At 42.1% G+C, this 14,664-nt stretch overlaps 1 protein-coding gene across 1 annotated transcript in view; it reads right to left on the reverse strand.

The window, feature by feature from the left end:
• Nucleotides 1-14,390, reverse strand: part of PTPN23 (protein tyrosine phosphatase non-receptor type 23) — a 35,251-nt gene extending 20,861 nt beyond the window's left edge. Inside the window, 2 exon segments of the mRNA XM_032458626.1 lie at nt 4,027-4,101; nt 14,215-14,390. Of these exon segments, the coding sequence (XP_032314517.1) occupies nt 4,027-4,101; nt 14,215-14,298 (159 nt within the window). The 5' untranslated portion in view covers nt 14,299-14,390.
• Nucleotides 14,391-14,664: the final 274 nt, after the last annotated feature.

A 14,664-nucleotide genomic window follows, 5' to 3' on the forward strand; every position in this document is an offset into this window, starting at 1 on the left:
AATTAGCAGGGAAAGAAAATACAGAAACAATCCCTTTTAAAATTGCATCCCAAACAATAAAATACTCAGGAAGAAATCTGACCAAGGAGGTGAAAGACTTACACATGGAGAACTACAAAACACTGCTTAAGGAAATCAAAGATGACATAAAGAAATGGAAAGATATCCCATGCTCTTGCACTGGAAGAATCAAATTATTGTTAAAATGGCCATAGTGCCCAAGGCAATCTACAGATTTAATGCGATCCCTATCAAATTACCAGAACATTTTTCACAGAACTAGAACAAACAATCCTAAAATTTATATGGAATCACAAAAGACCTGGAATTGCCAAAGCAATACTGAAGAAAAAGAAGGAAGCTGGAGGAATAACCTTCCCAGACTTCAGACAATACTACAGAGATACAGTGATCGAAACAGCAGGGTACTGGCATAAAAACAGACATATGGACCAATGGAACAGAACAGAGAGCCCAAAATTAAATCCACAGACCTATGGTCACTTAATCAAAGGAGGCAACAATATACAATGGAGAAAAAAGAGTCTCTTCAACAAGTGGTGTTGGGAAAACTGGATCACAGCATGTAAATCAATGAAGGGAGAACACACCCTCACTCCATACACAAAAATAAATTCAATATGGCTTAACGACTTAAATAGAAGGCAAGACATGATAAATCTCCTAGAAGAAAACATAGGCAAAACATTCTCTGACATAAATCGTAGCAATGCTCTCCTAGAGCACTCTCTACCCAGGCAACCAGGCAACAGAAATAAAGGCAAAAATTAACCAATGGGACCTAATGAAACTTACGAGCTTTTGCACAGCAAAGGAAACCGTAAGCAAAACAACAACCTACGGAATGTCACAAAATACCTGCAAATGATGAGACTGACAAAGGCTTCATTTCCAGAACCTATAAACAGCTCATACAACTTAACAACAACAACAACAACAACAACAACAACCCCAAACAACCCAATCCAAAAAATGGGCAGAGGACCTAAACAAGCAATTCTCCAGTGAAGACATACAAACAGCCAAGAGGCACATGAAAAAATGCTCAATATCACTAATTATCAGAGAAACTAAATTAAAACAATAATCTGATAACACTTCACACCACTCAGAATGGCCATCATTCAAAAATCCATGAACTCAAAAAACTAAAAATTCACTTACCATATGATCCAGCAATTCCACTCGTGGGCATATGCCCAGAAGGAACCTTGATTCAAAAACACACCTGCACCCCAATGTTCATAGCAGCACTATTTACAATAGCCAAGATATGGAAACAACCTCGATGCCCATCAACAGATGACTGGATAAAGAAGTTCTGGTATGTATGTATGTATATGTGTACACACACACACACACACACACAATGGAATACTGCTTAGTCACAAAAAAGGATAAAATAACTTCATTTGCAGCAACCTGATGTCCCTGGAGAATGTCATTCTAAGTGAAGTAAGCCAGAAAGAAAGAAAAATACTATGTGAGGTCACTCATATGTGGAATCTAAAAAAAAAAAAAAAAAGAAAGAAAAAGAAAAGAAAAAGACAAATGAACATAAATACAAAACAAAAACAGATTCATAGACATGGAATACAAACTTGTGGTTGTCAGGGGGAGGGGGGTGGGAAGGGATGCACTAGGAGTTCAAAATTTGTAGATACTGACAGGTATATATAGAATAGGTAAACAAGATTATACTGTATAGCACAGGGAAATATATATAAGATCTTGTGGTAGCTCATGGTGAAAAAGAATGTGACAATGAATATATGTATGTTCATGTATAACTAAAAATTGTGCTCTACACTGGAAATTGACACAATATTGTAAGCTAACTATAACTCAATAAAATAAAATTTAAAAAAAGAAAAAAAAGAAGTTGTGGTATATTTATACAATGGAATACTACTCAGCCATAAAAAAGAATAAAATAATGCCATTTGCAGCAACATGGATGCTCCTGGAGAATGTCATTCTAAGTGAAGTAACCCAGAAAGAGAAAGAAAAATAGCATACAATATCCCTCACAGCTAGAATCTAAAAAGACAAATGAACTTATATATAAAACAGAAATAGACTCAAAGATGTAGAATACAGACTTGCGGTTGCCAGGGGGGAGGGAGGTGGGAAGGCATAAACTGGGAGTTCGAAGACTTAAATATACTAATATACATAAAATAGATAGACAGGTTCATACTATATAGCACAGGGAAATGTATTCAGTATCTTGTAGTAGCTGACGGTGAAAAAGAATGGGAGAATGAATATGTGTATGTTTGTGTGTGGCTGAGGAATTGTGCTGTACACCAGGAGGTGACACAGCATTGTAAACTGACTACAAATCAATTAAAAAAAAGGGGGGGGGGGAGTTTCCTCTGTATAGCCAGGGAATCATGTTCAATATCTGGTAATAAATGAAAAAATTGAGAAAAATGAAAAAAAAAGGAAAACAAATATATGTATGTATATGCATGACTGGGACATTGGGCTGTACACCAGAAATTGATAACATAACTGACTGTATTTCAATTAAAAATAAAAAAAAAAGGAAAACTATACTGAGAAGCCTGGGCGGGGGGACTGTAGAAATGCAGAAGAAAGCAACCTCACAAAGATGTTAACTCTATCTAATCAATATATAAATTTTATGAGCTCACCAAATTCCCAACATAATTTTGTGAAACTTGACAAAAAGATTCTAAGTCCTTTTGAGAAATATTCATGTGAGAATAAATATGGAAAAGTTGAAAAAAAAGTGATTTTCAGGAATTAGTCTTATCATATAGTAAAATATATAATAGATTCAATACTTCAAATATCATGGGCCTGGCAGAAGAAGATGGGTGATGGCAGAGAACAGGACATTCTGAACAGATCTAAAATACACATAAGAATTCAGCACAAGAGTGTTCTGAAACAATAGAAAAACATACAGAGAAAAAGTATAAACCTTCCCTTACATATCATACACTTAAATAAATGTGATATAAAGATTTAAGTAACAACCAGAACCATGTAAATACCAGAGGGAGAATATCAGTAGCTGTTCACACCTTATTTGGGTGACAAAGTTTCTTAACTGCATATAAAAAGGCAGATACAGTAAAAGGAAAGATGAGATGGATCTGATTCATAAACACTTGAAATATGTATATGTAAAATCTGAAAGTCTGCATTAAAAATACAATAAACAAAAACAATTGTTTGAGAAAAATACTTGAATCATGTGAGACAAAGGACAAATCACGTGAGTCATTAATGTATGACTGAGTCTTATAAATTAGTGAGAAAACAGGTGTAACACCCTGACAAAAAAATGGACAAAGGACATTAACAGACAATCCCCTAAAAGAAGATACTTAAACACATTAACAACTACTGTGAAAACTTAACTATTAGCCAAATAACCAAAAATTAAAATTAACCATACTTTCCACCTATCAGACTAACAGAACTGAAAGTAACAGCAGAAGCCGGTGCTTACCCTGCTGGGGGTGTAAACCAAAACAAGCATCTTGTTCACCCACTAATTCCTACAGAAATAATCCTATCGATGTGCAAGGGTGCACAGACTTGGATAATATTTTAAATGGTGACAAAATGAAATACCTTAATGATCTCCAAGATGAGACTGATTAAATTATAGTGCAATATAATGACTGTGGGCCATTAAAAATACTGTTGTATGCTCATTGATACAGAAACAAATCCACAATGCTAAGTGAATAAGGCAGGCTACAGAAGCAGTATAGGTGATGTATGATCCTACTATGGTTTTATGTAGTATACATAAATACAATTTTAAAATATGTGAACAAAAAATTATGAAAAGGGTTTTTCTTTTTGCTTTTTATTTTAGTATTTTCATTTTTTTCTGTCATTAATTTTGCTAATTTTATGGAGGAGCACTAAATTAAAATGAGAACACAGGTCCAGGTGGTTTCTTTACTTCCCTATCAAACCTATTCTGCTTATGCCTGCAAATCAATACTATCCTCCTACCTGTCTGAGCAACTCCAGCTTCTTCAGTTCCTCATTGTAGGCTTCTGGATTCTCGCCATAATTCTTCAGGACAAACTAGGGAGAGAGAGAAGATGGTAAACCAGGGATAGAGAAGACTCCCCTGCTCCCACCCCTGCCCTGAGTCCTTGGCAATCACCAGTCAGGGCTCACGACTGAGTCCAGACCCACAACCACAAGCCCATCTCCTGGACCACCAGGAACTCGACCTCAATAATGGGGCAGTGCCAAGATTATGACCAGAGAACCTCCTCCTTTGAGCAAAGTGGAAAATAAGACTGGACAACCTGACTGATGTTCATCATGCTGCAGCCCTCTCTGCAAAGACCCAGACTCTGCCAGCTCAGGAAGCCGGGGAACTTAACTAACTGAAAGGGGATCCTACTGAGCATCCCAAAGTGGGCCACAAATTCAAGCCTCCCTGAAGCACTGGGCCCTGCTGTGTTCTGGGGATCACAACCATAACCCTGACCCAAGAGCAGATGTAGGAAGAGACACCAAAGAAGAGGCAGAGTGTGAGGCCTCCTTCACTGGCCCACCCTCCCAGCTGGGAAAGGGTACCACAGAAACAAGTGACCCACAGCGTCCTCACAGGTGAGGAAAGGTCTGTGGACGTATGATGGCAATGACCCAGACGGGAGAACAGGAGGAGGGAAGGTCAGTGCCCACCTCAGAGTGGGGACTGGCATGCTTGCCCACGACAGCACTCACTACCTTGGGAGCTGACTATCTTGGACAGCGAGGATACTCACCAGCCTGGAAGCATGGCCTGGATCAAAGGGTCCCTTGTTGGCCTAAAAGATCAACAGACTAAGGCCGCAGCAACTACTCCTGTGGCAGTACCTGCTGCCTGGTGTCTGGGTTAGCAATGTAGGGGGGCCAGATCCACTCCTTCCACAAACACTAAGGGCACCAATGCCCAACTCACAAGGTCCCTGAAGGCCCTATCCAGTTTGTGAGATGGCGAAGGAAAGCAGCTGCACAGGCTGAGAACAGGTGACCTGCTCTGTTCAGTAGCACACTTACACCATGTCTACGGCCTACCCACCTTTCCTAGGACCTAGGACACATGGCTAGGCTGTGTGCCAACTCCTACCTGCCTGGCAGGGAAAGGGAGAAGGGGGACAAAACGGATGCTACTGATGAATTTATTTCAGCACCATCTGGCCACGTTCCAAACCTATGACCCTAAACCCTCTTCTGTTGGTTTTACCTTCTGAAAGTTCCCTATCCACCTGACCACCCGACCACCCGCCTGGACATTCCATCCCTTCAAATCCACCCCTTACCTAGTGACCAGATTTGTCTTTCTAACACAACTCTGATGTCACCTCTAACTTTAAATCCTTCTGAAACACACAACCCCTTGGGGAAAAAATAAACTAAAACCTGCTCTTCTCAGTGGGAAATGACTTGTAATTTAAAAACAAAAATTGTAATCTGAAAAAGCTATGCAACAGTGGCTCCCCCAAACCTCCAGGACCAAATCTAATCTCCCCAGCACAGAGTTCATGGCCCTTCACAACCTGTTCCCAACAGCCTTCAGCTCCCAGGGACACTCAGCGAACAGTACTTTGGAATTACTGCTCTCAGGTCTCAATGCTTATCCATATGTTCTCCCTGTCTTCTCAAGTTTCAGCTGAAACGTCACTTCCTTGAATGTTAGCTGCTGCCCAACCCACATTCTGAACATGCCTCCACCAGACCGTGTGCCTCACAGCAGGGTCATACCAGTGACCACTCCCACTGCAAACAGTAAGTGTATCAGGAACAGCAGGGACCTGATTAGGTGTGTTGGATACTCAGCAAATGGTTGCCTTTACAGGAAATGCAGAGGATGGATGAACAAATTGAATCAATACTGAAGGAGACACTCAGAAAAACTGAGAAGATGGGACATTTTACCCAAAAATTAACTCAGTCTCTTTGAAAAAACAGTATCATTAAGGGGGCTGGTAGGGAGAAGACTATTCTGGATTAAAAGAGATGAAAAAAACAAGAACAACCAAAACCATACTGGGACCCTGACTGGAACTGAGTTTGAGGGAAAAAAAATGATAAAAAAAAAGGTACTGGGTGGAATCTAAAAAAAAAAAAACAAAAAAACAAAGCATAAATACAAAACAGAAATAGATTCACAGACATAGAAAAGAAACTTGTGGTTGCCAAGGGGGCAGAGAGTGGGAAGAGAGACTGGGATTTCAAAATTGTAAAATAGATAAACAAGATTATACTGTATAGCACAGGGAAATATATACAAGATCTTCTGGTAGCTCACAGAGAAAAAAATGTGACAATGAATATATACATGTTCATGCATAACTGAAAAATTGTGCTCTACACTGGAATTTGACACAACATTGTAAAAGGATTATAAATCAATAAAAAATGTTTAAAAAAATGTACTGGGGACAATAGGTAAAATTTAAATACAAATCACACTAGAAAATTTTTGTGGATTTCCTTTGGTATGATGATAATATTGTGGTTATATAAGAGAATATCCTCTTAGGATGTGCCAAGATGTGTACGACTTACTTGCAAAGGTTCATGGGACGTATACACACTCATATGTATGCATGTGTATATACAAGTGTGTGTATATATACAGACAAAGAGAGAGAGAAAACACAATGGTGCAATGTAACTATCAAAATTAGGAAAAGAGAATTTGGGTGAGCACTGCGTTATTCTTTCAACTTTTCTGTTGTGTCTGAAATCTGGAAAACAAATGTTTTAAGAGTTGCTGAGTAATGATAAATGCTGGAGAGGCTGTGGAGAAAAGGGAACCCTCCTACACTGCTGGTGGGAACGTAGTTTGGTGCAGCCATTGTGGAAAACAGTATGGAGATTCCTCAAAAGACTAAAACTAGACTTACCATATGACCCAGTAATCCCTCTCCTGGGCATATATCCAGAAGGAACCCTAATTCAAAAAGACACCTGCACCCCACTGTTCATAGCAGCACTATTTACAATAGCCAAGTCATGGAAACAGCCTAAATGTCCATCAACAGATAACTGGATAAAGAAGATGTGGTATATTTATACAATGGAATACTATTCACCCATAAAAACGACAACATGCCATTTGCAGCAACCTGGATGTCCCAGGAGAATGTCCTTCTAAGTCAAGTAAGCCAGAAAGAGAAACAAAAATACCATGAGATCACTCATATGTGGAATCTTAAAAAAAAAAAAAAAAGGCGACAAATTAACTTAAATATAAAACAGAAACAGACTCATAGACATAGAATACAAGCTTGTGGTTGTCACGGGGGAAGAGGATGGGAAGGGACAGACTGACAGTTCAAAATCTGCAGATACTGACAGGTATATACAGAACAGATAAACAAGTTTATACTGTATAGCACAGGGAAATATATACAAGATCTTGTGGTAGCTCATGGTGAAAAAGAATGTGAAAATGAATATATGTATATTCATTTATGACTGAAAAATTGTGCTCTCTATCGGAAATGGACACAACATTGTAAACTGACCATAACTCAATAAAATAAAAACAATTTTTAAATTAAAAACAATTAAAAAGAAAAAAAAAAAGAGTTGCTGAGCTAAATGGTACCTAAAAAACACTTTCCCCTACATCAGCAGTTCTTAACCTCCTGCAGGGCCTTTGATAATATGATAAAAGCCATAAAAAAAAAATCTCCCTACAAGTATTCAACTATGCATAAACACAAAGATTTGCCAACAAGTTTAGGGGGTTCACAGATACTATGAATTCCATTCACAGGCTCTTGGTTTACAATCCTCACTCTGATCTAGCCAACCTCCACCCCCATCCAATCCACAAATACAAAATGTGGCCTGAGGTATAGGGTAAAACTTGACTATCTAAATGGGAACATGTTCTTTCTTTGATTAAATCCCTTTTAGTAAGAGATTTCCGTTTGTTCACTCTGAGGCTAGAGAGAAGTAAAAGCAGAGCCTAGAGGCCCTGTGGGATAGAGGCCAAAGGGATTAGAAGAATATGAGAGTCCTACAAACAAGGCTTCACCTGACATCGCTAATAACATCTGTTCCTGCTGGTCACACAATGGTGAAGGAGAAAGAGACGCTGTCTCCACCCCCAGCAAACTGCCCCTAGAGGAAACCTTCTACCTGCCACATTCCTCCTCCAAGTACAGCAGAAAACACTTACTGAACTCCTACACACAGGCCAGGCACTGTGCCTAGTGCCTAATTAAGTCACTCAATCCTAACAACAACCCAAAGAGATAGACAGACATCATCATCACCATTTTACAGATGAGGAAATGAGGAAACTGAAGCAAGGAAGTGAGGGCATTTGCTGAGGTCAAAGCACTAGTAACTGATGGGGGAAATGACTGAGTCCAGGCATTTAGGCTCCAGAGCCCATGTTCTTAACCACACATTAGACCAATCCATTTCTATTTTTAAAATATGGTTTTCATAAATAACTAAAAAGTGGGAAGAGAAAATGAATCTCTGGCCACACACAGTGAGTCAGTGGAGCAGACAGATTATTTTTTAAACTCGAATGAAATTTCTATGACTTGATCACTCCCCCTACTGAACAGAGGAAAGAGGCAGCTGAAGGTTCTGGGATAAAGGATAGAGACCATCTCTCAGTCTCTCTGTAGTAGAGCTCAGAACAAGGTCTGGCCAGGATCTGAGAAGGAAGGCCCAGCAGCAGGTAGAGTCTGGGCCTTGGCACCAAGGATCAAGAAAAAGAAACTAGAAGACACTGACAAGACCTCAGCACACCCACACAACTACCAGTCGGTTGTGATTGGGAGGACCATGGAACATCCAGAGCCCAGCCAGGCTTCAGATTTACTGAGGGAACAATGAGACCTATGAACAAGTCTATGTTCATTTAGAGTATGTCCAGGGTTCAGAACCACTGTGGGAGCCAGGGTGGAGGGAAGGAAGGGAGTTACAATGAAACAGCATGGAAAGACCATTTCCAGAGAGACATACCAAGACAGAGTATGTCCTGACTTCTGCCCCTGGGCTGCTGTGAGATCTAAGCTTGGTTTTTCTTCTGTAAAATGGGTTCACATTATTTGTATTACCCCTACGTCTAACAGAGCTGTCATGGGACTCAATCTATTTCCTCAACAGAGAAAGAAGATGCTAAGATGAAAATACAGTTACTGTATGTCAAGATCTGTACTAGCAACTCACATAACGTGAACTCTTGATTCCCACAAGCTTATGAAGTAGTCGTTCCATGTTACAGGTGAGAAAAGTGAGGACCAGATTAGTGATGTAATCATTTGTAGCAGCTGGAAGTCACCCAGCTCTTAAGTCCAAGAGGTGGGACCTAAACCAAAGTCTGTCTGACTCCAGTGTCTATATTATTTCCATGATGCTACTCTGCTCTTTTACTGAACAACACATAGCACAGAATTCTGTAGGTAGATGCAATCGTTGGAAATATCCATCCTGGGTCCTGCCACTCTTCTGCAGATTAGAAAAATAGGAACCAGAGATGAGCAATGGCAGTGCTAGAATTTCAAGCCAGACTTCCTGACTCTTGGCCCAGGTATATTCCTTTTGTGTCACTTTCTCTGTGTCACTTTCTCTGGTACTAGCATGTTCTCATTCTTCTGTGTATGTTTTTTTTTTTCTGGATGATGAGTGTGTTTAGCTTTTGCTCTTAATTTGATATAACATCTTGGAATTTCATGGTGCTAATTAAAGCAACAACTCAAGAAGAAAAGGCAATAAAAGGCATCACAAGTGTAAGTATTACATTTATTCACCATATGCATTATATTTCTTTTTTCTCCACTTGAAGGACTGACTGAAATATAGGGAATTCCTTGGGCTGGTCTACATAAAATTGAGTCCCACATACAGTATTGTTAATTAATGCAATGTATGTTCTGCTACTGAATTTCAAATGAGATTAATTTTATTCAGAGAAAGGAGTATTACTACCAAGAGAAATCTTTATCTCCTTGGTATCAGCAAGCCTAAAACCAAATTACAGGCCAAGAGCATCAGGAATGAGAAGAGACCTTCATCCTCACCTAATCTAAACCCTACATAACACTCAAGGCCTCTCTCCTACATCTCTTCTGAACGGCCCCTCGACCTGTCTGAACAACACTAGTGAGGACGACCCAAGTTATATCCTCTGGAGGGTACTAGAATTAGACTAGGTCATTCAACGAACACTTGTTAAGCACTCCCTACACACAAGTATTCATTACTCCCCAAGTAAAGAAAAGAATCTGGTGTGAAATGGGATATAGGGCTTTTGTGTATGAGATTAAAGTCAGAGGAATGAACTAAACAATCCAGGTCACCTGGACCTGGGGCCATTCTGCTGTAAACTCAAGGGGGCAGACAGCCTCAAGCAGCCTGGCTCTGTGACTCCAAACCTGTGATAAGAGGTATGTGAGGTCACCACCACAGGCAACGTCCTGTGCTCCTCACTGCCAAGGAGCCAGGCATTTTTAGGCTCTGATCGTCTCATTTTCCCATATATGTGTGGGACAAGTTTTTCAAAAGTCAGCTGTTCCATGGGAAATCTGGAAGGGGGAGATGGAGTCCACAAACCTGAAAACGAGGCTCTACCTAAGTGTGAATAAAATGAACAGTAAGAAGCAATAAGAGCGTACACTCTGTGGTGCAGGTCAACTGAACGAGAGGAGCAGTAAGACCGGTCAGAATTTGGAGGAGGGTGGTGCAACTGCCAGGCAGCTAAAGGGACCCTGAATAGGTATGGTTCAATCTGGGTGATGAACAGGAGGAAAGGAACTCCAGTAAGGATCAGAACAAAGACAATGACCAGATATGGAAGGAAAGAGGCTGAAAGTTCCTATGGGAGAGGCCTAGTGAGACTGAAGTTAGAGAAGCAGGCTGAAGTAAAGTGGTGACAGGCTTTGAACAGCAGACAGTTTCTCTGGAGGAACCTGGTGGGAAAGTGGAGATTTAGAGAGATCAAGACAGCCAGAGAAGGACAAGAAGCCACTTGGTCGGCAGGATGGCTACCTATGGTATATCTGCCCTTGAGGATGGTTTACTACATGGATCACTAGAAGATAAGCTCTGTGAGGGCAGGGATTTCTGTCATCACATACAGCCTGGAATTCCCAGGGCTGGCACATAAGAGTCACTCAATCACTATTAGTCCAATGAATAAATCAGGGATGGACAGTAACACCTCAGTCCAAGTGAGCTTGACCTGAGCTCAACTGCAGTTGGTTAAGGGCAGGTGTTTGGGACCGGAAGAGCGCAAGAGTCATCCCTCATCAGTTTCCAGTGAGTCAGCACTCTGCGCTCCAAAGCACATGTAAGAAGGTGCAGGGCTAGCAGCATTTCCCCACTAAAAAATTATGTGGATCCAGGTATCCCAACCTAAAATTTCGCACTGCAGTTCAAAACCATCTTGTTCTCCTGGCTCTTATTTCACGTTATTCCTTAACTGAAGGCATATCCACCAGGAATGAAAACCAATACTAACCACTCTGAAAGGTTTTTTTCAAAAGCCGAGCTCTCACAAAGAAAGAAACCCTTTACCTTCCTGGGAAACTCCTATTCATTCTTCAAAACCCACCTCTTTAGCAAGTCTTCCCTGATGGCCCCTCCTTAGGCTGGTACTTCTGTACACTGCATATACTTCTGCTCTTCCACTGATGTCACAATCTAATTTTTAAATATCCTCTACCAGACTATGAATTACAGGGAAAAAAGGGACTGTTTCTTATTCATCTGTATTTCAGGGCTCAGCATGCTGCTTGACAGACTGACCTCAAAAGAAACCAATTTTCATCCTACTATTCTAAGTTAAATTCTACCCCTCAGCTCCAAGTCATTGGCAAAGGTTCCCGCAGCTCAGAGCAAGAGTAAAAAAGGACTAGGTTACTGCTGGCAGAAGGCAGTGGGGGCTCTAGGCTTGGGGAGAGGAGTCCAGGTCAGGAAGAGTTCCCAGCTGCAGTGGGTACTGCAGTCTCCTCTACAGAAGAGAGTTCCAGAATACCTGAGGGAGCTGGCAGTTCTAGAGCCCAGCCCACCCATAACAGACTGCTATTCCTCTTCAGTGGGTTCATGTAAACATATGGCACAATTTTAACCTATCAAATAAATGGTGGTATCTTTCTCCATCCCTCCTAAAAGGAAACAAAGAAAAAGAGCTGATGTCTAGGAAGTGAATTTTTTCCTCAGTATCTGATACCACTGTAGTAAATGGCTAACGAGCAACTCCTCTCATGGAGGCCCAGGGGTTCCCAGGGAGATCAATGCTCACATAATACCTTGTGGGCTGAGTGTAAGGGACAAGAGTATCAAGGCTAAGTTCAAACAAAAAGATTTCCTAGGAGTTCTTGGGCTAAGATTTTATCTACTGGACTTCCATAAACGTATGGTCATTATCTTTTAATTCCCCCTCAACTGTCATTCAGTTGACAACATTCAGTTTGACAAACATTTTCTTGAGTGTCAACTATGCAGAGGGGAACTTGCTAAGTTGTGAGGAGCACGGAGATACCTCTCAGGTCACTTACAACTGATGAGAGGGGTTAAAACATAGTGCACATAATTGTCACCAGGAAAAGGATAAAAAGGGATTCAGAAGGGTAAGATTAATCCAGATGAAAGAAGTCTTGTGGGTGAGACAAAGCTTAGACTGGACCTTGAAAGATGGACAGAATCAATAAATAGAGATTAAATCAAGGCCCCATCCCCACCCAACCCAAAGATGAGAGCTCTTCTTGGTGGAAAGAATTCCACAACCAAAGGCACAGAAGAGCAAACACAGAACGTTAAGGGAACAGCAAGTGGCTGTGAACAGAATTTGAGATACTTGTATCAGAAGCACATAGATCAAGCACATACCGAGCCTGGAAAAAATGTTGAAAGAACTGGGATAGGTGAGGGAGAAGTCTAAATGGGTTATGGTCGAACTAGACAACAACAGAGTTTTCTTGTGTTTTAGAAAAGTTCAGCTAATTGTACTTACATAAAAGAGCAAATGGAAGAGACCAAAGTCTGGGGAAGACGTAATAAAACTTTGGAATTTTAGATCAATTAATCTAATTTCTTGACTTTACAAATGAGTTAAAAGATGCCCAAAGAGGTTAAATGATGGACTGAAAGGAATACAAACTGTTAGTGTCTGAACTAAGACAGTGGTGGTGTAAAGAGAGTATAGGACAGCTTCTTGAGAAACTATTTCCCTACTCATTTTCTTTCTCCTATTTTTTTTCTCAAGCACCTTACTGAGTGGTGCACCATCTATATTATCTGGGACGTATTTTGACAGCTACTGTGCTAAAACCACAAGGATGTCAACATGCAAAAGCCTCCTGGTTGTTTCTTTTCACTTTTCATTGAGGGTTCTGACCCTCAATGCTACCAGGTAGCCATTCCCAAAGCAGCAGATTTCTCAGAACATAGCTGAAGCCCAATTAACACACCTGGCCCCACTTTGTATCAACGATGCCGAATCTCGCCATAGCGGTCCCTTGCCTCTGTTAATGCCAAACCTGCCTGTTCCCTCTGTCCAACTGAAGGTTCAACAAATAACCGCTAAGGTCTCTCCGAGAGCTACAACACTGTTATCCTCTCTGGACAGTCGTGAAAAGCTGTAACCCTTCCCCCAAATGACATGGAACTGTATCTTTTGGTCCAAAGGGGCTCCAAATTAGGGTTCTTTTTCTGAGGAGACTAGACATAACTGTAACAAGTGTCAAGAGACTCCAATTGCAGAGGTCAGGCATTCCTGAGGGTCCTCGGGGCTTCCGTCTTAAAGCATATATCCTGAACCATTCTCAGCGTCCGTCCCAGTCCGGTTGCGGACCGAAAGCGCACCGAGGGCCGGGCACAGCCGACCCACAGCCAAGGTGGCGGTCCTGGCGTGCTGAAGGGGCAGAGAACTAGGTCCAGAGCGTCACACCTAGTAAGTGAGGAGCCTCGGTAGGAACCGTGGATAGCCCTGGGCAGAAGTTGGGAAGCGGGTCTCGACGAAACAGCGAGTGCTAGCCCGGAGCGAGGAGGGGAGATGGTCTGCAGGCGCGGGGTAGGGTGGGAGTATGCTAGGCTAAGGAAAGCCAGCGGAGACCTCTCCTGGCCTCACCAGACCCCGCAACAGGGCCCCGGGAGAAGATGGACGCGCGGGGGGGGGGGGGGCGTCACGCGCTGGCAGATGAGGGAGATACAAGGCGCACTCACCTTCTTCACGGCTGGCTGAAAGTGGAAGTCACCGGCCTCTTTCAGGTCCAGCCAGATCATGGGCATGCGGGGAACGGCCTCCATGGCGGCTGGCACCCGCCGGCCAGCCGGCCGCTCCCCTACCTTTCCCAGCTGCTGCCTCAGACGCGCGCCGCACTCCGCCCCTCCGCGCCGGAAGTCACTGATCACGCGGGGTTAAAAAAAATGCCCCTACGGCCTGCTGGGAGATGCAGTCCCCACCCACGCAGCCTTTTGCGCAGGCTCAACTTCTATTGCGCATACTCAGTCTCCTCCGCTGGGAGGGCGTAGAGGGCAAATCTCCAGCTCGAGACGAAAGGGTTTCTGGGAATAGTAGTCTTCCTATACTTAACGCCCGGCAGTGCACTAACTAGTTTCCTCCTCCTAGGCAAAGTTGACCTACCGGTTTTGGTTCCGGCCTGCGGCCATTCC

The sequence above is a fragment of the Camelus ferus genome, chromosome 17, assembly GCF_009834535.1.
Source record: "Camelus ferus isolate YT-003-E chromosome 17, BCGSAC_Cfer_1.0, whole genome shotgun sequence".
NCBI classification, from domain to species: domain Eukaryota; kingdom Metazoa; phylum Chordata; class Mammalia; order Artiodactyla; family Camelidae; genus Camelus; species Camelus ferus.